Below are 26,920 nucleotides of genomic sequence, written 5' to 3'. Positions count from 1 at the left end.
CCAGGTCACAAGTACTTGTAAGAATCCCAAAACATTTCTAAAGAAAAATATATACCTGAGATTTCATTTGATGACCTTCAAAAATTGGCTTACATATTTATTTTGTCACATATTGCTTACTGTAATGTTTTATATTTGGATCTTTCCATACTGGGACAGACCAAAGGTCCATCAAGCCCAGTATCCTGTTTCCAACAGTGGCCAATCCAGGTCACAAGAAACTGGCACTATCCCAAAACAGTACAATACATTTTGCGCTGCTTATTTTAGAAATAAGCAGTGGATTTTCCCCAAGTCCATTTTAATAATGGTCTATGGACGTTTCCTTCAGGAAGCCAGCCAAACCTTTTTTGAACCCCAATAAGCTAACTGCTTTTACCACATTCTCTGGTAACGAATTCCAGAGTTTAATTACATGTTGAGTGAAGAAATATTTTCTCTGATTCGTTTCTGATTTACTACTTCTTTAGCTTCAATGCGTGCCCCCTAGTCCTAGTATATTTGGAAAGAGTAAACAAGCAATTCACGTCTACCCATTCCACTCCACTCATTATTTTATAGACCTCCATCATATCTCCCCTCAGCCATCTTTTCTACAAGCTGAAGAATCCAAGCCTTTTCAGCCTTTCCTCATAGGGAAGTAGTCCCATTCCATTTATCATTTTCGTCGTCCTTCTCTGTACCTTTTCTAATTCCACTATATCTTTTTTGAGATGCGGTGACCAGAATTGAACACAGCATTCGAGGTGCCCCCAAGGATGCTCTATTGCTTTCATGGGATGTCACTTTTCCACTATTCTACCTGATGCCAAGCTTTCTATTTTTTTTTTAATAATATCTGAGCCTTGTTTCTATTGTTTATCATTAGATTTGGGCTTTGAATTTAGATCTATAGATGAAAAGGAGGTCTCATTACATATATCTAAATACCAGAGTGCTATTTTTCCATACTTCATAGCAAGAGTGTACATTCCCTAATTACCTGTCCCAATGCAACTGAAGCTTTTACCTCCTCAGTACATGTAAATGGTTTCAACCCTGTGTGGAATCTCTGATGCCATGTGAGGTTTTCTTTCCAACCAAAGCTTATACCACACTCAGGACATGTAAATGGTTTCACTCCTGTGTGTATTCTCTGGTACATTGTGAGGTTTACCTTCTGACCAAAGCTTTTACCAGACTCTATACATGCAAATGGTTTCTCTCCCATGTGGACTTTCTGATGCACTTTGAGATTTACATTACAACCAAAGCTTTTACCACACTTAGAACATGTGAATCGTTTCACTTTATTGTGGATTTTCTTGTGTATTTTGTATGTTTTGAATTTGGATGTATTTGTTTGAAAATGGACCAAAAAATAAAACATCCAAATCACAAAACATTTTTCCAAACAGCATTTTCAAAAGGAAAAGAGACTTTTTTTGTAGAAAATGACCTTTCCTGTTCTGATTTTGGACGTTTTACAAAAAACGTCCAAATTCAGACTTAGACATCATATCCAAAAATGCCCCTTGTGCTTTTGACTTGCCCAGTCACAAGGAGCAGCAGTGGCAACATGAACCCATGTTGCCAGGATCAAAGCCCGCTGAACTAACCATTAAGCCACTCCTCCTGTTTTGGATGTCTTGCATTTGGATGTCTTTTGTTCAAAAATGGACCAAAAAAAAAAGGACGTCTAAATTACAGGACGTCCAGAGTATTTTCGAACACAAGAGACAGATGTCCATCTTTTTCGAAAACGACCCTCTTTCCTGTTCGGAATATGGACATCTTTGTAAAACGTCCAAATTCTGATTCAGACTTTTCTTTCGAAAATGCCCCTCCAGGTATTTTTAAATAAAAAGCAGACAAAAGATTGCAAATTATCACTGTCAACTGCCGAGCAAGATGTAAATAGGAACAACAAACATAGTTTGAAATGTTTATATGTGAATGCCAGAAGCCTAAGAAATAAGATGGATGAGTTAGAATATATTGCACTAAATGAAAAATTAGATATAATAGGTATCTCCGAGACCTGCTGGAAGGAAGATAACCAGTGAAAATTCTGCAGGACACAAAACACATCTTGGAATCCCTAAGGATTGAAATTTCATGTGTAAAGGGAAAAAGGCCAGTAATAGGAGTGTACTACTGTCCACCTGGCCAGGAAACATTATCAGAAATTATGGAGGCTAACAAACTGGAGAACACAATAATAATGGGTGATTTCAATTACACCGATATTGACTGGGTAAATGTAACATCAGGGCATGCTAGGGAGGTAAAATTCCTTGAGGAAATCAAGGACTGATTTATGGAGCAGCTGGTATAGGAGCCAAGAGGAGGAAAAATTCTAGACCTAGTCCTTAGTGAAGGGCACGATCAGGTGCAAGAGGTAATGGTACTGGGGCCGCTTGATAACAGCTATTATAATATGATCGGATTTGACATTGGCTTTGGAGTAAGAACACACAGGAAATCCAATATGTTTAACTTTCAAAAAGGAGACTATGATATAATGAGAACGGTGGGGGGAATAAAAAGAAAAAAACCATAGAAGAGCAACTGCAAAGATCAAAAATTTACATCAGGTGTGGATGCTGTTAAAAATACCATCCTGGAAGCCCAGGTCAGTTATATTCCATGTATTAAAAAAGAAGGAAGGAAGACCAAGCGACATCCAGTATGGTTAAAAAGCGAGGTGAAGGAAGCTATTAGAGCTTAAAGAAAATCCTTCAGACATGCCTGCTTACAGTTTTCAGCCAATCAGAAGCAAAGACACACCCAAGTCATGCACACTCCCTACCCCTAGGGATGATGCCACCAAATATGACGTCTTGACTCCGCCCAAGCCCTACCCCTTTTGCATAACAATACCCCTTGCCCCACCCTATTCACATAGTCCTTCCCCCAAACCCCACCCCTTTCAGTGCTGTCACAGGAAGTGATGTCATAGCCACACCCCTTTTCAAGATGCCAGCCACCACCATATGCATCATCTCCTGTTTCCACTACTAGCCACCATCTTGGATGGGGTCATGTGATAGAAAGTGACATCAAAAAAATCCCAACACTACCCCCTACAGCCTCGGCAGAATTTAGTCACACATGCACACCTTAACCTTTTTTTCTCACAGGAAAGAAAAGACATTTTTATTTTCTTTTTCTTACAATTTGTTTCTTTCAAAAAAAGGATACCTTGCTTGTGCTTATTTTAAAAAAAAACTGTTTTCACTGAATGACAGCTTTAGGTTTTAAAACAAAAAGAATAGACCGACCGTCCTCCTCCTCCTTTGCTTTTAGCCTACATAAGAATGCAAAAGCTGGCCCATCTCTTGTTTTCAAGAGAGATCATGCCCTAAAAGTCTGAACTGATACAGAAAACAATGACAGGGGGTTTGCTTTTGTAAGAGCCAAGCTAGTTTTATCTGCAGATCCTTCAAAAGGCAGAAGGGTGCTGCTTTGTGCCTCCCCCTTCCTCCTAGCTAGCAACAAACCTTACAGGGAGAATCACAGCTCAGGCTTAAGACAGATGAACTTAAAAATTTACAGACAAGCCAAGATGGAATGGCAGAATAAATACTTTTCTGTTTTGCCTCCCTTTCTCGGCAGTACGAAAAAAAAATCTAGTTTTTGCTTTTTTTTTTTCACACTGACTCTGTGAGCTCTACCCCAAGCTAAAACACAGAAAATCACACCTGTGTTTCAAAAAGGCCAGCCCCCTTCTTCTCGCTAGCCATCCCCGCAAGCATCCCCTCCTCTCTACTCATACCTCCACACACTCACTCCCTCTAGTCATCCACCACAGAAATAGGCATTTGTTTATTTCAAAAGGATACAATCTGAATGCTTTATTTTGCTTTTAGCACTGTGTTCACCTTCACCTGTGAAACATTCAAGTTACAGATAAGCAAATCTCTCACTCGCTGCATCTCCCACTTTTTTCTCATTTATCACACAGTCACAAGTATAAAAACATAACACATTGCAAAGCTAGGCAAGGTCAAGTAAAAATATAATCAATACCTGTAATGCAAAATGTCAAAATTTTGAATCAAAACCTGTTTATATACATGACCCTTTGAATTTTTTTTTGAAGTACACAATATTCAATCTGTCACTGGGCCTTGTTTCTGGCTATTGCTTTTTACTGAATGGATATCTTAGTTTGTTCATTCAGTGGCACCCATGGATTTTAATCCAGAATTAGCTCCTTTAGACCGCAAAAATTTATTTTCTCGCTGTTTAATGTGATACCTTTCATCCTTCAGATGGATCTCACCGCTGAATTGCTTGTACCTGTATGTTTTAGGACTGGCCGATACAAAGTCTGTGATATGCTCACCCTTAGGGATCTCGCTCGTTAATTTGCCTAGTCACCCAAAGAAGGGTCCCACTCACCCTCCTTAAAAAACATAACATATCACAGAGTCTGTATCGTGAAAAAGGCAACGCTCTTGTAAAACGTCAAGAACCCTATACAGCTCTAGCCGGGCATTTGCAGTTGTGAAAAAGGCTATGAAGATGTTTGTATTACCTGGTGGTGCACAAAGTTTCTTCGTACACTTCCAGGTGACGCACGCTGTATCATCGTCTATAAGATCGCAAGACGAACAGTGTATTCGTGGGAAAACAGGTACATATACAGCTCATTGAGGTCTCTTACAATGATAGTGGTAGGTATTTCTTCTTTGACCAAACTTTCCCCATACAAAGAGTTTAAGAACAGCTTTGCAATTTGTCATTTTGCAAGGTAACATCTGATAGGCACGTAAAAGCACACCTTCTTTCTTGTAGCAATCAGCTATCTACCTGTTTTGTTGTTCAGCATTGATACACCAATCAGGAAACCCCAATGCTTCGGTGCTTTTATTGTAGATGCATGTTTATGTATTCTGCAAAAATAGTTTTGTAGATGTCTTATTTCCCCCACTCTGTATCCTTTAGAGATAGCCATTTCCAAATCTACGGCTCACCATGTCTCCATCAGGGCTCTCTTGCTGTCATTGTGGACGAATTTCTCCCACTGACTTGTTATGGCGCAGGTGCGACACAACAGGAACATGATTTTACCGAGCACCCTAAAGGAAAAACAGTCTATGGGGGGGAGGTAGAGAAACCTCGACTTTCAGAAGCCCAAAATAATTAGAGGGGGCCGAAATTGTCATAGATGATTTTGGGGCGTCCGATCTGATATTCTTTAGTTTTATTGACAAAAGGGTACATGCTGGTAAAATCATAATAGTGTATTTTCTCACCCTGTTTAACCTGATAGTACAGACACACAGCATTCGTTCTACCTTCAAAAAAGGCATCTCGTGGAACTAAAGGTTTGGGTAACGCAGCTCTGCTTAGAAAGGCTGCACATTCCCTATCCGTTTTAATCAAACCGTCCCACTCATGTTCCCAAAATACTGACGACCTTAAATCCTCTATGTTTTGTAGTTGAGAAGCCCGAAGGTGGTACTTGTCAAAGGGTTCAGTTTTCTAGAATCGTAGCAGATCATACAACCATGGTAAATGCATCCATTAAATTCAAAGGCAGGGTGCTCACCGATATCAACGGCATATCCGTTGAGAAAGTCACCCACCTACATTTTGCCCCCCCACCCCTCCACCCTTAGAGAACACCTGATTTGTATATGTTCTATGTCCTCTGTGTACATCAGCCAACGGATATTGGTGGTTAAAAATCTTTTGGTCTGCTGATGATAATTTGTTATATTTGTATCCCACCTTTTCCTACTTATTAGTAGGCTCAAAGAAATCACTGACCTCTGGCAGAGCTATGGTTTTCAGTTTTAAAGACAAGAACATGAACGTGGTTATACACACGGAAGTGAGTGTGATTAACTAGAATAGGTCTATACAATTCTTTAGGGTTGCTGCCCCACTCCCCGGTATTTCTTCTAGGTCTACCTCCACAGCCCTCTCTATCATTTTCATAATTTCCTCTCTGTACAGGACACATGCTTTTTGTAAAATACAGACATCTTACTTACAATAGAAAGCTAATTCTTTTTGTAAATCAAACGTCTTATGCTTGTTCTCGCCATGCCAGCATGTGAAAGCCTCTTTCTCATCAGGCATTATGCTCTCAACGTCGTAGTAGTTTTCCTCTGGGATTTTCTCCACACAGTTTTGGTTTTCCATGGTGTTCAAAAAGTGAGGAAAGTACCCTTTGCTCCCTTCAAAGCCCATGGCTTGCAGGAGCTTGCTAAGCTTCATGAGCAGAAAATTTAGAGAGTCTATAAAGCGAATGCCCAGCATATTAACAGTGATTTGTAAAAGCTTATCACCCTGTGCTAACAAACTCATATCCATTATTTCCCGCAACAGCTGACTGATGACAAAATAACCATCCCAACCATTCGAACTGTGCGCTATGAAAGTATAGTCCTTAAACCCCCTGTCAATAAAACAACCTATGAACTTGGAGAGACAATTCACCCCCTTGCATTCCCATTTGTGCTCACAGTAAAGGTTCGTTGCAAAGATGTAGCTGGATATGTGCACCCCTGTTTCCTATTTACACTCACAATCATAAATGATATACCTTTTGGATGTTTTAGGCCTAGCCAACCTCGTTATATAGCATAAATGATTACCCTCTTTCAGTAAAGGATCACCGCACTGCAAACATTTTGACATTGCATTTGTGCTTTTTTTTCTGTGTGAGAGTCACACTTATCGCAAAATATTTTAGACAAGCATTCTCTCTCTTTTTTGGACGCCAGGTTTGTATGCCATTTCAATAATGACTAAGTTCCAAAAAGATGCCCAAACTGACCAGATGATCTCTGGAGGGATAAAGATATGACCCTCCCCCTTTAATCCCCCAGTGGTCACTGACCCCCCTCCTACACCCCCCCCCCCCCCCAAGAGGTGAAAGTGACTGTACATATAGGCCTCTATGACAGCTGCAGATATAATGGCCATTCTTCTTACAGCAGCAAGCAGGTCCATGGAGTAGCCTAGCGGTCGGTTCAGTGGACTATAGAAAAGGGGACCCAGGCCCTTATCCCTAACTGGTACACTTGTGGTGGAAAGTATGAGTGCCTCCAAACCACAAAATACCTACTGAACCCACATAGAGGTGACACCTGCAGGCATAAGGGCTATTGTAGTGGTATACAGTTAGGCACAGTACATTTTTTGCTATTCCTGGAGGGCTCACCATACAATATAAGGGGCAGGGCTGCCGAGAAGGGGGGTCAGGGGGGACAAAATTCCCCAGGTCCGGGCCTCCAAGGGGGGCCCGGCGCCGCAGTCCCTTCCACCCCCCCCCTCCCGTCCACCACCAGGCCGGGCCCCCCTGAATTCTAATCATAGTGCCTCACCTTGACCTCGCTCCATGTGAAAGAAGCGCAGCAGCGGCAGTCTGCAGATCGTCTCCCTTTGGGCCTTCCTTCCCTCCCTGTGTCCTGCCCTCGTCTGACGTAACTTGTGCAAGGGTGGGACACAGGGAGGGAAGGCCCGAAGGGAGGTGATCTCCAGACTGCCGCTGTTGGGCTTTTCACACGGAGCGAGGTCGAGGTGAAGCGCTATGATTTGAATTCAGGGGGGCCCGGCCTGGTGGTGGACAGAAGGGGGCGGGTGGAGGGGGGCGGCGACGATGACAACCTCGGGGGGGGGGGGGGGGGGGGGGGGCGGCCTTGCCCCGGGCCCGGCCCAGTCTCTCGGTGGCATGATGCGATGTGTACTTGGGACCTTTTAATATAAAGATCACTTCAGTGTCCCCTAGGCTGCACCACAGCTCTGCTGGGTTGTCTGTGTGGCCCACTCTAGTAAGACTGCTAGCTCCAGACATCCCAATGCCTTGTTTTTGTGCGTTTTCCCCTTGGACATTTTTTGTTTGAGCATGGCCCTTAAAGAAAGACGCACTGAGCACAAAAATGTCTAAAATAGGGTGATAGTCGAATCAAAAGAATAGACCTTTTCTGGTTCGAAAATAACTGTTTGGAACTGGATTTTTGGACTTTTTTTGCAAAACCTCAAATTGGATTTTGATATATCAAAAATGCCCTTCATTGTAAAATGGTTAAATTTTAAATGTAACCTGATGCTTTTAATTTAAGACTACTTTAGCTTTTGAGGTACGAAGAATACATTTTTCTTAACTAAGAGTGTCCTGAAGCAAAATAATTGACATTCATGAAGAAGGAATACAATCAAGGTCTTATAGGTGCAATAGCCAACAGTGATCAACAGTAAGTATTAAAATACTGGGGGGGGGGGGGGGGGGGGGGGGGGGGGGGGGAAGCTAATGAGAATAAATTTGCTCAAATTACAGCCTATTCAATACTTACTCTCAGTGTATGATGTTCTCGTGCTACTAACAAGGAGATCTCCTCTTGTAAAGCAACAACTTCCAGAAACTGTCCCCAGAGAGCCATTAGAAGAGAGCAAAGTTGTGCAAGATTCATGTTTATAAGTTCTGCCAGTTCATCAGGATTTTCTAATTTCTAAGGTTAAAAAAACAATTTTATTTCATATCCCAATGACACACTGATACAGTACATATTTTATGAAATCTGCAGTCAAAAAGGAAAAGTAAAATTGCTTATCCAAAATAGGTGTTCTCTGATGACAGCAGTTCAGTCATAAGCAGGTAACATGGCCTTGGCCTGGTGCCAAGTGGACATCTGTTCCACAGTTCTGTGGAAAGTCCTTCACTAAGAATGCATGAAAGTTCTTATGTTGCCACAGTCTCACTGTTCCCCTGAATTCCGATAACATAGCTTTTATGGATAAACTCCTCCAAAAGTGAAGGTAGGAAGAATTGTGTGACTAGTAAACCACTGTCTTCAGAGAATACACGTTATATGCAAGCCATGTTCTCCCAGATTCTATAAATGGGGCCCAAATATCCATGTGCAAAATTGCGCATGCAACTAAATTGGCTAACGTTTCAATTAGTGCCAAAAATTGGGTGCTAACAATTATTGGTCTTATTTGGCAACAATTTGGCTTTGCGTGCGCATCTTGCTAGGTGCTATTCTATAAAGACATGCGCGCAAATATTATAGTGTGCAATTCAAAGGGGGGAGTGGCCATAGGCATAGGCGAGTCAGGGACGTTCACTAAAGATGCATGCAGTATTATTGAATACCAGGGATCCACACCTAAATTACGTACCAGGATTTACAACAGGTTTTGCTGGAGTAAATCGCCACACCCGAAGACTGGTGTGGAAATTGGATCTACGTACTATTCTATACATGGTACCCAACTTGGAGTGCCATTTATAGAACAGCGCTCCACATAGATTTCTTTTGTGCCTTTTTTGTGCGCCATTTACTGAATCTAGTCCTTTATGTTCTCAGAAGACAAACAGTTCACTATGGTCACACAAGTAGGACTCCTTAGCAAAGCATTGTCTTCATGTTTTTTCTCCTATTTTTTGTTGAACTTAACTCCAAAACATGCTTATGTTAGGTAAAAATATATTTAAAAAAAAAATTTTTAAACGAGGACAACTCAATCATAAAACAAGTCTCAAGGGAGATAGAGTTATGCTATATCCCTTAAAGAAACCATAAAATAAATAGATAGTCAAACTGTCAATCATGCTGAAACCCTGTATCAAAACAGCCTTGCAAACCTTCTCAATTGAGGTGTAGTGACTACAGCATCTTAATGGGTGCTTTGCACTGATACATCCGTACTTGTCTGCTATGTACTCTTGTTCAGTCATCCATCCAAGAAAGGAAAGGCATGGATCCCCAAGTCTCTATAAGAATGTCACAAGGACATCTAGACTTTTTGAAGAGATCAGTATCCAATATTCAGAGTTGTAATTTTCTACTACAAATCTGAAATATTTCTTGGAAATTGAAAGTAACCACTGTACGTACATGTGCCTCCTAAATCCAGAAACCACAGCTAGGGTTTTTGTTTGTTTTTTTTTTGGTGGGGAGGGAACTTAAGATGTCTAGGGAAATCTTCATATTTTACTTTTCAGGAAGATGTTGAAGGACTTGAAGTCAGACAGGCTTAATTGCTATGGTCTCTAAGGAGAACAGGATTCTTGTCTAAGCAGGTTATGGAACAGATTGAGCACCAAAGTCCTTCTGGGAAAACGATTTGGAGAGATCTGCAAGAGTTGTATTCTCTATCTGTACTTTATTAACCACAGACAGATGGGCCCTTTACATGACCTCATTGTTTTTGTAAACACTCATCCTCTAGAACCAAAGCTAGCCAAAATTACATACGGAAAAATAGCTAACTACCTGATAATTTTCTCTCTTTTAGTCACAAAGGATCAGTCCAGACAAATGGGTTGTGACCTTCTGCCAGCAGGTGGAGATCAAGAACTCCAATGAGTTGTGCCTCATAAGCTTCTTTGCTTAGCAACCAAGCCAGTATTCGATAACAAAGCAGTGAAAGAGGGACTTCCAGAGACAAATTAGCCTTTAGATAGAAAAAGAACTATGAAAAAGTGCAAAACTCATGCCTTAGAAATAACAGAACCAGAACAATACAAACACCCAAAATTACAAAGAACCTGGAAAAATCAAAACCATCACAGAAGGGTGGACTCCGGACTGATCCTTTGGGACTAAAGGAAAGAAAATTATCAGGTAATTAACTAATTTTTCCTTCCATTACGTCCCAAGGATCAATCCAGACAAATGGGATGTCCAAAAGCAATTCTTAAGAGGGGCGGGGACTGTGATATCCCTGCAGCAGGAACCATGGCCATGAAGGAAGCATCTGCTTGAGCAGACACATCCAAATGATAATGCTTAACAAAGGAATGACAAGACCACATCACTGACCGACAAATCTTTCCCAACAAAACACCTTAGACTGCCAAAGAAGTCACCAAAGACCTGGTAAAATGAGCTTTGACGTGCATCGGAGCAGATCTACCGCTCTGAATGTAAAAAGAAGAAACAGCCTGTTTAAGCCACCAAGCCACTGTCACTTTGGAGGCTGGCAAACCCTTCCAGGGTCCCACAGAGAGGACAAAAAGATGATCAGACTGCAGGAAATTGTTGGTAGTGGTAAGATAGCACATAAGGGCACAGTTCACATCCAGTCGCAGGGAAGTGTATTATTTATTTATTTTATTGCATTTGTATCCCACATTTATTTATTTATTATATTAGGTAACACAGAATTTTGTTATGTAAAGTAGGAAATTAAGTATAACATAATAGAAGGATGGATGGGTAGGTAGGTAGAGACAGGTGATAGAGAGAGGAGGGTAAGGTGGGAGATAGATTCTGGGTCAATGTCGTTTTCTCTTCAGTATATGTAAGGTAGATGGGTCCATGAGATTAATCTGGGTCTTTTGGGTAGGCTTGTTTGAATAGATGGGGTTTTAGTGCTTTTCTGAATGGTAGGTTGTCATGGATTGCTTGGATAGGTCTAGGGAGAGCGTTCCATAGACGGTTGCCCAGGAAGGCGAAATTGGATCCATAATAAGTTTTGTACTTGAGACCTTTACAGCTGGAGTAGTGCAGGTTGAGGTACTTTCGTGAGGATACAGACATGTTTCTCGCTGGAAGGTCAACCAGATTTATCATATAGTTTAGCGATTCTCTTTGTATTACCTTGAGGTTTAAAGTCTGGGCTTTGAAATTGATACATTCTTTGATTGGGAGCCAGTGCAGTCTTGCACGGAGAGGAGTTGCCATGTTCAGTGGGGAATGAACCTTGCTGTAGCAGAAGGTTTAGGTGGGAGGTGAGATCTATTATAAAGCATTCTGGGCCATTTTTCATTAAGTAGTTGGGGCATGGGTCGAGATGGCAGTGAGATTTGGAAAGTTTGGTGAGTGCCACAGAGACTTCTTTCGTGGTAAGGAGGGTGAAGTTTGTCCATGAACGGTCGGCTGGAATTTCATCTCCATAGGGGTCCAATTCGTCGAGAAAGGAATCAATGTTAGTACAGTCTTGTGGAATTGTGCTGCAAAGATTGGTGATTTTGTTATTGAAGTAATTTACCAGCTGGTCAGCCGACGGGCAGCAGAATAGACATCCCTGGAAAAAGGAGGAAGAAGCTTGAAAGGAGATACAATCTTGAGCACTGTCCAAATAGAAACTTGAGTCAGAAAAGCGGAGAAACGGATCCCAGCAAGAGAGCTCGAAGCTCAACTCTCCATGCCCATGAAATGACTAGAAATACTACCTTTAAAGTAAGATCTTTGATCGTTGCCGAATGAAGGGACTCAAAGGGGGCTGGCTGAAGAGCCTTAAGAACCACTTGAAGACTCCACTGAGGACAAATATTGCAGAGAGGGGGACACAGATGAGTGACTCCCTTGAAGGACTGCACTATATCAGGATGAGCAGCCAATGAGGCATTCTGTATTTTGCCTCTATGACACTCCAGCACTACCACCTGAACCAAGACCGAATTGAGGACCAAGTCTTTTTTGAATCCCCCCTAAAGGAAGGATACATTTAAGACAAGGAAGAACAAAAATGGAGAAACACCATTCTGTACAGACCAGCTCTCAAAAGTTCTCCACACTCTAGCATAAGAAGTAGACCACTTTTGGGCTTGCAGTAAGGTAGTAAAATCCGCATAACCCTTCTCCTTCAAGTGCACCCTCTCAAGAGCCAGGCCTCAAGTCCAAAGTGGGAGGGAACCTCCATAAATACTAGACCTTGGTGCAATAAGCCCATATGTGGGGAAGTGTCAACCAAGGAGCAATTTGAGGACGGATGAGGTTTGTATACCAAGGACATCTGGACCAGTCCACATGGGATGACGCACAATCCTTGTGCAATGTCCTTCCCACGAGAGGCTAAAGAGGAAACACAAAGGAAGCTATCTGATAGCTAAGGTTGTACCAGTGCATCCATTCCTAGGGAGTTCTCCCTGAAGCGGCTACAGAATCTGTTTACTTGCACACTGAGTCTAGATGTCATGAGGTCCAGAACCATAAGGACCCACTGTGTGTGGCAGTTGCAATTCCCCTGGGTCCAAAGACACGCAAGCAGATTTCCTCAGCAGAAAGCGCTGTGGACCCTCTATGTGAGACGCTGAAATCATCAGAATGTTCAATTCTGCCCACTAAAACTAAATAAATAAGATGCACCTCCTGGGCTAGAAATACACTCTTTGTTCCTCCTTGTTTGTTGATGTAAGACACAACTGTAACATTGTCCGAGAGAATGTGCACAGGCCTCATGTGAAGAAGAGGCACAAAGGCTAGTAGAGCTTACCGACAGCTCGCAGTTCCAATCTGTTGATGGACCAGGAAGCTTCCACTCTTGACCAGTGGTCCTGTGCAGAATGGTGGAGATAATGGGCTCCCAATCCGAAAAGGCTGGCTTCGGAGGCGAGAAAACACCAACTGGGGAGTCTGTAAGGGCAACCCCGCTTGAGTATGCACAGGGAGAAGCCATCAAGTCAGTCTCCTTCTGGCTTCTGGTTTGAGGTGTCCATAGCACCAGCTGGTCGTAAGTCCCAGAGACCGGAGACCACCAGCTCAACAGGGATGACTGTAGGGGCTGCATGTGGAGCGTTGCCCAAGGCAGAACATCTAAAGTTGTCCCCACAGAACCGAGAACCTAAGCATAATCCCATGCCTGCAGGCAGGGAAGAGAGAGAATTTGCTGTTTGAGCTTGAGCTGACTATGCTAAGGTAGGAAACCCTTCTCTGCCTAGGTGCTGAAGCTCACTCCCAGAAATTCCAGGGTCTGGGTGGAGGCGAGATGACTCTTGCTGTAATTCACCACCCAACCCAGTGCAGAAAGAAGAGACAGGACTGTCTGTGTACTGCGAAGGCTCTCTTGATAAGGCGCCAAATTAGCCAATTGTCCAGGTAAGGATGCATCTGGATTCCTTGCCAGCGAAGAAAGGCTGCCACCATCACCATAACTTCTGAAAATGTGCAGTGGCGAGGCCTAAACATAGCCTTGAATTGAACATGGTCTCCAGGGATTGCAAACCGGAGAAATTTCCGGTGAGGAGCCCCAAATTAGGATATGAGGTGAGAAACTCGCCTGGCTGGACCAAGGCTATGACAGAACAAAGAGTCTCCATGCAGAAGTGCAGAACTCTGATAGAATTGCTCACCTCTTTGAGATCCAGAACTGGAGGGAGAAAGTCTTCTTTCTTTGGGACGACAAAATAGATGAAATATCAACGCGTACCCCTCTCTGCCAGAGAAACAGGCTGAATGGCCCCCAGTCGCCATAAAGAGACTAAGGTAGTTAGAACTGCCTGACTCTTTACAGAGCTGCCGCAAGGGGACAGCATGAAAATATCAGAGTGGCTTTGAAAATTCTAGCTTGTAGCCAAGGACAATGATATCAAGGACCCATTGGTCTGCAGCAATGGTGGTCCACTCTGTGTGAAAGTGGGAAAGACGCCCATCTATATCTACGTACAAGGAGTGAATCTCGACCCTGTCATTGCAAGGGCTGCGAAGGAGAGGTTCTTGAGCAAGCAGAAAAAGGGTTTCTTGCCTCTTCAAAAGGAAGACTGAGTGAGGAAAGCAAAGTTTTTGAGCGGAAGCAATGGCATTCCCTGGTCTATACCTTCACGCTTCTTAAAAAAGAGAGACTTAGCCACACGGCGATGAGGCTTAGCTTGTCCTCAGGTAGCCACTGGACCTTGGAATCTCCCAGGTCTTTAACAATCTTGTCCAAATCCGCAACAAAGAGCAGTTTCCTCCTGAAAAGGCAACTTCACCAGACAAGATTTGGATGCCACATCAGCAGCCCAATACTTCAACCATAGCTAGTGTTGTGCCGATACGACCAAGGCCATACACTTAGCTGACCTCTGAGAATATCATAAAGAGCACCTGACAAATAGAACAACCCCACCTATAGGGTAGGGAGAAGTCTGGAGGCGAGTCTAAAGTGGACAATTGTTGAATCCACACTATAGAAGTCCCGACTACAAAAGAAGATGAAATTGCTGCCTGAAAATTTAACAAAACTAGTTGAAAGGCAAGCGTCAAGAAAGCCTCAAGCTTGCAGTCATGGATATCCTTTAATGCAGTGCTGCCTTCAACAGGTATAGCGGTATGTTTAGTAACTGTCATAAGGGCATCCACCTTAGGTAGAGCAAACTGCTCTAACTCAGATGGCAGAAGGTGATATAATTTGGACGTGAGCCACCCGGAGGTTAGAATCAGGTGTCTTCCACTGAGCTGCAATAAGCTCCTGCATAGCTTCATGAATATGGAAAGATACAGGAGGCCTCTTAGTACCTGACATAATAGATGGAACAGGAGCAGAGGACCGAAGCAGGGGAAGAAATGTTTAAAAGCCTCCATAGATTTTATGATCAACAGAGGCAATTCTGCTCTCAAAAGCAGCTCAGCCACAGTAGGATCATCACCCCAGTCTGCCTCTAAATGTCGAAGTCCTGGCCATCAACAGAACTTGGGCAGTCCAAATACACAGATAAAACCTCCTCTGAGTCCCAAAGAGGAACATTCTCCAAATCCTGCAAAACAGAAAAAAGCTGCTCCTCAAAAGTAACATGAGAGGAAGGAGGAGAGGCAGCTTCAGCAGACTAATAAAAAGGCCTGATATAATAGAAGAACAAATTCAGGCAAAAACAGCAGTGCGGAGCAGAGGCATAGCCAGACTCAGTACAACACCATACACAAATATCTTTCCAGAGATGTTTTTAAGAACACAGATTTTTCACCTACCCCAAATCTCCCTCCCCTCCGCAGTATCCTGGCATCTGCACTCCTGTCTTTGAACCCCGTCCCTCTCCGGACAGTGTCAGTACAGGGGTCCTCAGCACCTGCAGCGGATTAATTCTTGTTGCTTGCGCCGGCCACACAGGCTTCCCTCTGCCACGTCACACCTTCGCTGACGTTATTGTCTGTTTTCTGTCTAGTGGAACGTGACAGTGGGAAGCCTGCAGGGCCGGTGCAAGCAGCGTGAATGAATTAGCTGCAGGCACCGAGGACACCTGTACTGACACCGGGGACAGAAGGTGTTCAGAGACAGAAGTGCAGATGCAGACACGCTGCAGAGGAAAGGGGGGAAGAGAGCAGTGTGTCCCTGCAGCTGGGTGGGCCTGAGCTAAGAATTAGATTGTAAGCTCTGTCAAACAGGGACTGTCTCTTCATGTTCAAGTGTACAGCGCTGCATACATCTAGTAGCACTATAGAAATGATAAGTAGTAGTAGTAGTAGGGTGGGCCTGTGCCAACACAGACCCACCTGTAGCTATGCCACTGGGGCAGAGACTTCTACCCCTGCAAAACCAACATCTTGGGACACAGTAGAAGGCGAGGAACCCGCTGACAAAATGGCTGCCGAAGCCTCACGGCGTGCAGGAGCCATTGGTGCTGAGCCCGCCAAAACTGCCATTGGAGCGAGGCCGGATTGAACTCGAGACAAGTATGGCGGCAAAAGCGGCATGTCCACAGAAGTAAAGATAAGTGTGCAGGAACCGCTAGCCGAGAGCTTACCCCCCAGTATGCAGAAGACTTAATAGGCTCAGACAGAGAATAACAGACATACTCACAGAAAATAGCCAGTCTTGTAACCTCCAAAGCACTGAAGCCCCACAATCTTCACACAGCACAAGCGCTCTCAAAACCATAGTGGCTGCTTTTTTCTTTTTTAGAGGCAGGAGAAAAAGAAGAGAAGACTGAGATAAAGAGGTAGAAAGTGGCAACGGGGGAGCAGGGAGGGACCTAAACCACTAGGTTTGCACCAGAGGCACAGGATATTCTCAACCCCCAAATCAACTGAACCTGCAAGCAGGACAGGCCACTCAGAAGTCGTCACAGCACACAGGAGATGCAATCCCGCCTGCTGGAGATAAAGAATGCTGGCTTGGTTGCTAAGCGCAGGAGCTTATGAGGTACAACTCAGAGTTCTCTATCTCCATCTGCTGGCGGATAGTCACAACCCATTTGTCTGGACTGATCCTTTGGCGGATGGTCACAACCCATTTGTCTGGACTGATCATTGGGACGTAATAGAATCTTCTTTCCAAACCTGAGCTCAAGGCAAGTTACATTCACACTCAGTAGGAATTTCCCTGCCCTAAAGGGCTTATGTGAGGACTAGATATATTGAAGTGCACTACTATGTTAGCATGTGCTGAAGTTGTTAAAGTGTATAGGTCCCACTAAATTAAATGGGACCAGTGGTAAACGTGTGATAATGCATGTTGGAATGTGCTAGTATGGTAACACACTTTAGTAAATCTAGCCTAAAAGTTTGAACTCGAGGCAATGGAGATTGAAGTGACTTGCCAATGGTCACAAAAAAACCATCAGTGAGATAAGAGGGACTTCAGCCCTGATTCCTCTGGCTCTTAGCCCGCTGTGATTCCTCTAGTTCTTAGCCCACTGCTCTAATCACTAGGCTACTTTCCCACTCCAGGCATTTCAGGAAATAAAGAAAAGGTGGCTTGGACTCACCCTCAAACTGCAATTTAAAAGGGGTGGTTTTAGTAATTATCTGAACATAAGTATGGGGAGGATAAATCTTCAAGGGAAGATATATTTTTTGCTTGTGGCTAAAATTACATACATAAAAGATCACAAGAGTATTCTTCTTCAAAATAATAATTAAAAAAAGCTTCATACATGGAAACAGGACCACAACATTCTTCATACAGATTCAGAAAGGATTTACCAAATAGAAGTTTCAAGCTCCTGAATCTGAAGCCTTTTTGAAGGGACTGAATTTGAGGCTTGTTCCCTTGTGCAATGGGGTCAACTGGTACTGAGGGACAGGAGAGATTTCTGCTTCAAGCTTCATAGTTTTAACTTGGAGCAGACAGAACCGTGCCTGGATCTAAATCCTCCATGCTTCAACAGTCAGCACTGAGGGAGAGACTTTGAGGAACAGATCATTCAAAATATCAAAAGATACTGAAATTCTTAATGTTCCAACCTCTGTTCTTTGGATGATGCAGATTTCCCTGCATCTCCATGCTATTAAAGACATTCACCAAAGAACAGCAGTGATGCTACAAAGTTTGTACTAGACACTTAATGACTCTTCTTTCTGGTGCCATGCTCAAGTTCACACCGACTTTTCTCAGATTTTGTGGGGGGCAAGGGAATGGGGGTCAGACTTCTCTCAACTCCTGGATCTATACCCAGAGTAAAGACCAGAGAATTTGATGGTCCCTTCTGCAAGTCTTGGCATCAATACTCAGTGTGATTCCATGGTTCATCATTGAGTCTTTGGTACTAGGTTCATGAAGCTGAAATTTTTTCTCTCAGAAAGGTACTGGAGGAATCTAATATTCCAGACCAAAGTCACTTGGATTTATATCATTGAGGCATCAAGGTCTTGACCTAAATTTTGTAGCAAATCCCATGATGCTCAATGATAGATGTTTTGTATGGAGTTGGGGCAGAACTTGACATCAGTAGTCATTCTCTGATAGGATGAGAAACACAGACAAATCAAACAAAAAGAAAATCTTGAAGAAATAGACTAGACTAGACACCTTGGAAAATTACAGCCAAAAGGGAGTAAATGCAGCTGACAAAAAAAAGTAATCCAGTGCCAATTAGCAAAACAATGAAAATATAATGAAGTCTTAAATTAACACCAAATACTGGCTAAGGGCTAAGAAAATAGGCAGTTTTTCATCTTTTTGAGAAAGATAGAAAACTGCTTCCCCCCCCCCCCAAAAAAAAAAAAAAAAACAGGCCTGTTTGTGCTGGTACATCTCATCTTCAACGGGTAAACAGCAGGGCCACTAAAAACATGAGAAATCCCATGCATATGTGGTATAAGCCTTTCCAGAATGCTCTGCCATCAAATATAATCATGTGACCCACTTGTGTGATTAGGGTGAACTGCTCATCTTCAGACAATACTTGCTTATCAAAAATATACATGTAACCTTTTGGAAATTTTACATAGCTTCACATAAGGAAAGACTAAAAATGCATACATCAAAGGTTTATCAAGAAGGATTACCATGAATGAACTTGAAGAACATAAAACATCAGGCATGATTCAATACGTGACAGATCTATCTTTCTGAAGTCTCTACCCAAATTTATTTCCTCCTGTGGAGAGCAGAGATGTGTCCAGGCAGTCTCACTTTCACCATGTAATGCCCATTATTTGCAATAAAAGAGTATAAATGTGTTTTTTTTTTTTTATTCTTATGAGAAGTCTTAAGAGCTGGCCAGGGTTACCTTCTTAACCATTGGAGATAGGACTGCCTTACCTGTGACTCCCATATTCCACCCCCCTTGCCCGCTAACTATCATCCTTTCAAACACTCTTATTTTATCACCACCCACCCCTTCATAAATACCTAACACTCAAAATCCTGATTGCAAATAAGTTTAACACACCAGGAGGAAGTCAACAACAAGCTGCAGATTTATTAACAATTCTATAAAATGTTAACCAGAAACTCTGAATAGTAACACCCCAAGCTACACTTAAACGTTATGACCGAGCCTCCCCTCTTCAACTACTCGCCTTGTCAGCACCACCGCTCCATCTCTGATGATACCTACTCCCCCAGCCCAGTCTTGACAGGGGCTTGAAGCAAACAGGGGCCTCCCTGCCCTTTCATCTGGTCTTGTGACCTACCATGATAATCAAATCTTTACTCTTGCTTATGATTCATCCCCTATGAGCCATAACTCCTATAGCTCTGATGTCTGCAACAGGGGCCAATGACCTAAGTCAATGGCCCCAAGGGCCACTGTTGGAAGCAAGAAACTGGGTTAGATGGACCATTGTTCTGACCTAGTAATGGCTATTCTTATCTCCTTAGGGTCTCAAAGCTGCGACCTACTGCACCGTAACATTGAAAAAAATGTTCAATAATTTCCTGTATATCATTGAGAAAAAGGCCTGCTCCTAAATTAGACAAATTAATTTTATCCCTTCCAAACAGCCTGGCACACTATCAGGCTTATTTTTGAAAGAGAAGGGCGCCCAGCTTTCGACACAAATTGGGAGATGGGCGTCCTTCTCTCAGGGTCGCCCAAATAGTCATAATTGTAGGTCGATTTTGGGCGCTCCCAATTGCTTCCCGTCGCGGGGATGACCAAAGTTCACGGGGGCATGTCAGAGGCGTAGCGAAGGCAGGACTGGGGCGTGCCTAACAGATGGGTGTCCTCGAGCAATAATGACGAGAACTTGGCCGACTTTACTTGGTCCATGTTTTCTTACGACCAAGCCTCAAAAAGGTGCACGAACTGACCAGATGACCAAAGGTGCGCGAACTGACCAGATGACCTTCCCTGACTCCCCCAGTGGTGACTACCCCTTCCCACCCTGAAAAAAACAACTTTAAAACCTTTTTTGGCCAGCCTGAAATATCATACTGAGGTCCATCGCAGCAGTATGCAGGTCCCTGGGAGGGGAGGTATGTGTGTGTCAGCGGAGGCATAACGAAGGCGTGGACGTCCTTCTTTCAAACATTTTGGACGTCCTGAACTGCCCCCCCCCCCCCCACAGAGACAGCCAAATTTCAAGGGCATGGAGTGGAGGAATGGCCTAGTGGTTAGAGCACTGGTCTTGCAATCCAGAGGTGGCCGGTTCAAATCCCACTGCTGCTACTTGTGATCCAAATAAAGGGGGTGTCGGAGGCATAGCAGGCATGGACGTCCTTCTCACAGAAACATCCACGCATGGACGTCCTTCTCACAGAAACATCCACATTTTGGATGTCCTCAACTGCCATCGCAGGGACGGAGGCATGGCGAAGGACATCCTTCACCCATACTCTAAAAAAAAAAATAAAAAAAAAAAAAGAAGACGACGTCCCTGATGAACACTTGGACGTTTTCACCTGGACTTGTATTTTTCTAAGGTTGCAGATGGCAATTTATTTAAGGTTGTAGACGGCTATGATACATGCAGCTTGTCTGCATGAATGAAGCTGTCTTTGGCATGCGCAGAGCAGCCATGCAAAATGCTTGGCTGCTCTGCACTGGCTTCCCCTCCTTAGGAAGGAAATTGTGTGCAAATTAGCTAACAGTGAGCAGCTCATTTGCATGCGATTTCCTTCATGCACGCCCGTTCCTTTCCGAATCACTAAGGGAAGAGCTTTTTCTGTTCAGTTAGTGCATCAGTTAGTCCACTGCAGTGCCCCCTAGGGTGCCCGGTTGGTGTCCTGGCATGTCAGGGAGACCAGTGCACTACAAATGCTGGCTCCTTCCACAACCAAATGAGTTGGATTTGGTCGTTTTTGAGATGGGCGTCCTCGGTTTCCATTATCGCTGAAAGCCGGGGTCGACCATCTCTAAGGTCGACCTAAATGTTAAGATTTGGGTGTCCCCGACCGTATTATCGAAATGAAAGATGGACGCCCATCATTTCGATAATATGGGTTTCCCTTCGCGGGGACGCCCTCAGAAAAACCTGGGTGCCCCTTTCGTTTATGCCTCTCCACATGTCCACCAATCATATCTAAGTTCGTAGCCCCCTTGTGCTGCGAACCAGGCCACCACCTGCCTGCTGATTATAACCGCACTCCACTTCCTCACTGCCAGACAAATGGGCCTGGGAATGATATTGGACCAAACCATCCAGAAAGAAGAGTACCAAGACACTATGACTTAAACCATCCTTCTGTGTCTATAAAACATTTTCTAGTCCAGTTGTTCACATTTTCTCCCAGGTGGATGAGCATTGAGTGTGGATGTCCAGGCTTGGACCGTAGAAGCTGTGAGGAGGCAGGAAACTACAAAGTCCAGAATGCACTGCAGCAGGAAGGGAAGCAGAGTCAGGGGAAGGACTCTAGGCAGGAGAGTGAGAAGCCAGGAGTTGACTGGGAAATTGAACCAGGTGTGAGAGGTTTTCAAGCAGCTTTATTAAGACAATGGTGGAAAGCTGGAAGGTGGAGATGGAAGCACTGGGGAAGATCTCTGCTGAAAAGGTGACTGCTGCACTACCCTCTGAGAAGGAAAAGTAAATGCTTTTGTTTGGCTGTTTAAACTGTGAAAGTTTGAGGAACTGCTTTAAGTCTGAAAAGGGTTTAATTAGAAGACTCTGAGTAAATGCCTTTTGTTATGTTTGAGTTGAAGAAGAAATGTTTGAGTTAAAGAAGAAATAAGCCATGAAGCTTATGTTAAATGGCAACTAATAAAGCCTTTGGTTATAAGAAGCCTGGTGTTGATGAATATTTGTGAAAGGAGAACAGGAAGCAGAGTCCTGGTGAATCACCGAGAAGTGTAGAGCCCAGCAGTGACTGTGTGTGAAGGAAGCTAAGCAGGGTCAGCCCTGGCCGGGTCCTGGAAGGGTGACCAGCTCACAAAGTGGAAGCAGCTGACTCCACTGCATGCCTTGCTCCCCAAGACAGGAGATCTGTATCCCACTTGTGCACCATGCCCAAATGGATACTGTCTGGTCAATGTGCAGCTCTGTAGCCAGCAAAATGAATATATGAATGCCCAATAATCCAGAGTGCACCTGGCCAGCTGTGCCTGGAAGAGACAATTCAGTCAAGGGCACCTAGGCAAGGAATAGTGAAAGTACCCCAGCCACTAACCCAAGGAAAAGATGAGCAACAGGCTTGTGAAGAAAGGAGGAAAGGCCAAAAAAAAAAATGCCCATAGTTCAGAAGAACCGACATATACTTGAATTGCAAACAGGACCCCCACCCCCACCCCGTGCAACAGCAAAACTCAGGACTGGGGGGGGATATATATAACCCTGAAAGGATCTGGATGACCAGCAGCCTATACTCTTAAAAGCTTCCTCACCCAGCCCTGCTACACTAGCGCTCATCACGTCAGTGAGGAAGGAATGCATGCCAAATCTTTATGGTTTTTCACCAACCGCTTTAAGACACTTCTGCAATACCGCTGAAAACTGGTATCTGGTCAAGACTAACCATTCAGCATGCACAAAGAAGGGCAGAGTTCCCAGTGGGCAGGCCCGCTAAATAAACCAACATCTGATCCACTGGGCAGGTGTCAACCTCCTGGACCCTCTTTATTTTATTCTATTTGTTACATCTGTACCCCACATTTTCCCACCTATTTGCAGGCTCAATGTGGCTTGCATAGTACCGTAATGGCGTTCGCCATGTCGGTTGATAACAAATACAAGGTTATATTGTGGTCTGATGAGGTAGGTGTATGTCAGACACCATGAGGGTCGAAGGGAATGTAAATTGTTTATTGTTCCGTACGATCATTGGTTATGCTGGGAATGGTGATTTACGGTGGATCGGTGGGGTAAACCTTTTTGAAGAGGTTGGTTTTTAGTGATTTCCTGAAGTTTAGATGGTCATGGATAGTTGTGCACTTATGTAGGAGAAGCTGGATGCGTAAGTTGTTCTGTATTTAAGTCCTTTGCAATTTGGGTAATGTAGGTTTAGATATGATCGTGATAATCCGATTCTGTTTCTGGTTGGTAGATCTATGAGGTCTGTCATGCATGCTGGGACTACGCCGTAGATAATTTTGTGGACCAGGGTGCAGATTTTGAAGATGATCCTTTCTTTGATTGGGAGCCAGCACAGTTTTTCTTGGAGGGGTTTGGCACTTTCGAATCGTGTTTTACCAAATATTAGCCTGCCTGCTGTGTTTTGGGCAGTTTGGAGGGTTTTTTTTGTGAGTTGATCTTTGCATCCTGCGTAGATTCCGTTGCAGTAATCTGCATGGCTTAGGACCATTGATTGTATTAGGTTTCGAAAAATTTCTCTCGGGAAGAAAGGCTTTAATCGTTTGTTTATTTATTTATTTATTGCATTTGTATCCCACATTTTCCCACCTATTTGCAGGCTCAATGTGGCTTTCATAGTTTTGTTAACATTGTCATTACAGGATAACAGATACATTTAGTATTGTGCAGAGATTAAGTAAGGGAAGAAAGAAGAAGGAAGGAAGTGAGTTTCCACATTGAGTACAACATTTTCTTTATTACGGAGTTTACTTGGCTCTCAAGGGTAAGGTTGCGGTTGATTGTGACTCCGAGTATTTTTAGGCTGTCTGAGATAGGGAGGGTGTGTCCTGGGGTGTTTATGGTTGTTGGTTTGTACTTGTTATGCTGGGATGAGAGGATGAGGCAGTGTGTTTTTTCAGTGTTCAGTTTCATTTGGAATGAATTTGCCCAAGAGTCCATGATGTTCAGGCCGTCATTGATCTCATTGGTCATTTCTGTTAAGTCATGTCTGAAGGGAATGTAGATTGTTACGTCATCTGCATAGATGTACGGGTTAAGGCCTCAATTGGATAGGGACTTTGCCAGTGGGATCATCATTATGTTGAAGAGTATTGGTGATAGTGGTGATCCTTGGGGTACTCCGCAGGCTGCATTCCACGGTGGTGATATGTTTGAATTTGATTTTACTTATGTTCTGGTGGTTAGAAAACCCTTGATCCAGTTAAGTACGTTTCCATCGATCCTAAAGCGGCCAAGGAGTCTTAGTAGTATACTGTGGTTTACCATGTCGAATTGGAGGAGAAGGATGCTTTTACCTGCGGCTATTTCCTGTTTACATTTCGCCAGCAGAGTGACTAGGACAGTTTCAGTACTGTGGTGGGGCGGAATCCTGACTGTCACGTTTTCAAGGCAGAAACTAGGTTTGTGAGCCCTTGGGCCACTGCCGTGGAGCAGCAGTGGCAGGCAAAACCACCCCACACCAGAGACAAGGCAGAACTCTGACAGGGACAGCTAGACTTCACCTGCACTTGACCACCGTTCCTCAGGAGTTGAGCCCCTGGGTGCAGGCGGCTGGCAGGACTTACCAGACAGGACAGGAACTGAATACCAACTAGGCTGGACAGGGACTGAGGGTCAGAGGGAAAAGGAATAAACATGGGCAGCAAGGCAGGAAACTGGGCTAGGACTCACAGACAGACAATACTACACAAAGCAGGAAATGGACAAGAAAAAGGACAGGAACTGAAAGCTGACAAGCAGCCACTGAAACAGGGTACAAACACTGACAGAAAAGAGACAGGACTGAAAGCTGCAGAGCAGCCACTAAGCAAGAGACACAAACAGAAACTAGACCAAGAATACAAACCAGAAACCAGACTAAGAAATAAGCAATAAACCAAGCTAAACTACACAAAGACTAACTAGAACTGGACAAGAAACTCAAACAAGAAACCAGACTAGGCAGAAGTGCAACAAAGTACCACACCAGGGACCTTAGACGATGCAAAGGCCAACACAGACGTTTCCAGCAGGTTAATAAAGCCCATCAGCTGCTGAAGTTCAGCTGCAGGAATCACAAGGCAGCTACGGGTGCTGTTCAGGCACAAACAAGAGAAGCAAGTCTGGCAGCCTGGAAGATCCGGACCGGACTGGGCTGAAGTCTGGAACGTGTGACAGTCCATAGCAGCCACCGGTTCTGGCCACCAGAGGGCGAGGTGAGCACAGACAAGGAAACATTCACATATGTGAGTCGTGTAGTATTGAGAACTTGTCCATGTATTCCGTAAGCTGTTTGGTCACCAAGCTTTCCATCAGTTTGACTACTAGTGGGATAGACGCCACTGGGCAGTAATTAGTGAGGTCATTTGTGTTTTTCTTAGTGTCTTTTGGTATTGGGGTGAGTAGGATGTTACCATATTCCTCGGGGAAGAGACCTTGTTGTAGCATGAAGTTGAGGTGGGATGTGAGGTCTGCTATGAAGCGGCCGGGAGCGGATTTAAGTAGATGACTGGGACATATGTCCAGTCGCTTGTGTAACTGATTCAATGGTGAGGAAGGTAAATGTTGTCCAGATACGGTCAGCTGGGTATCCACCAGGGATTAGATCCAGGTCGTTGATGAAGTTTTCGATGTCGGTGTTGTGCTGAGGAAGTGTGCTGCATAATTTTATTATTTTTTCATTAAAGTAGCTAGCAAGTTTGTCTGCGGGTAGGATTGTCTGTATTGGTTGTGGTGATAGGGGTGGTGTCTAGTAATTTGTTTACAATTTGGAATAGTTTCTTCAGATCTTTGTAATCCGGTCCTATTTTAGTTTTGTAGTATGACCTTTTGGTTTGTCTTATTGCTTATTTGTATTTTCCATGCATTGAGTGTATGTTCATCTTTTGTTTTTTTCCATGCTCGTTCAAGTTTCCTGGTTTGTGTTGTGAGTTTTTTTTTCGTCATTGAACCATGGTATCGTGTTTTGTCTTCTTGAGATTCTTGTCTTCAAAGGTGCTATTTCGTTTAGTACGCTTCTGCATCTATCCTCCCAGTGATTTAGATAATGTATGGAATCTGTTCGTGTTGTCCAGTCGTTGTCATATATCAGTTGACAGACTATTTTTGGGTCTATTTGCCCTCTCGTAGTGTAAGTTGTATGTTCTGGTGTGCAGTTTAATCCCTTCTTCCGCCAACAGACCACCCCTTCCCCACCCGGGCAGTCTTAGAATGGACCAGACAGATCTGAGAATGTCACCCTGCACCACAACGTGCTCACCAAGCAAAGTCCATAGTCCTCTATTGACATAGACATAGGGAACGCCACTTCTTGTCCCTGGGATCAGTGGCATGAATCTTGTTACTATTTGGGATTCAGAACCTGGATCGGCCACTGTTGGAAGCAGGATACTGGGCTAGATGGATCATTAGTCTGATCCTGTATGGCTATTCTTATGTTCAAAAAGGCAAACATGAGTGTCACATTCTTTGCTATCTGCCATAGCAGCCTTTAGCTTAGACCACTGTTTTTCCACTTCTCTTACGTCTTCCCATGCCAACAGCTCCTTCTTCAGGTACTCCTCCATTTTATCAAAATCAGTACGTCTGAAATCCAGTACTTTGAGTTTTGTGCGTCCGCACTCCGCCTTTGCCCTTATATTAAACCATATGGTGATGATCACTATTACACAGGTGGGCACCCACCCGGATATCGGAAACACTACCTCCATTAGTGAGCACTAGATCCAGCATCAACCCTTCCCTCGTGGGTTCCGTCACCCTTTGTCTGAGCAAGGCACTTTGACAGGCATCCACAATCTCCCTACTTCTTTCCAATTCCGCAAAAGGGACGTTCCAATCCATGCCAGACAAATTGAAATCTCCCAACAGTAGCACCTCCCCTT

The 26,920-nt window shown here is 43.8% G+C and overlaps 1 protein-coding gene across 1 annotated transcript in view; it reads right to left on the bottom strand.

The window, feature by feature from the left end:
- The window catches only part of FAM135A (family with sequence similarity 135 member A), a 289,052-nt gene that overhangs the window by 101,639 nt on the left and 160,493 nt on the right, over positions 1–26,920 (bottom strand). Inside the window, 1 exon segment of the mRNA XM_030199007.1 lies at positions 8,295–8,450. Within this exon segment, the coding sequence (XP_030054867.1) occupies positions 8,295–8,450 (156 nt within the window).

Source organism: Microcaecilia unicolor, chromosome 3 (genome assembly GCF_901765095.1).
Source record: "Microcaecilia unicolor chromosome 3, aMicUni1.1, whole genome shotgun sequence".
Lineage (NCBI taxonomy): Eukaryota > Metazoa > Chordata > Amphibia > Gymnophiona > Siphonopidae > Microcaecilia > Microcaecilia unicolor.
This window is presented reverse-complemented; position numbering and strand designations above follow the sequence as displayed.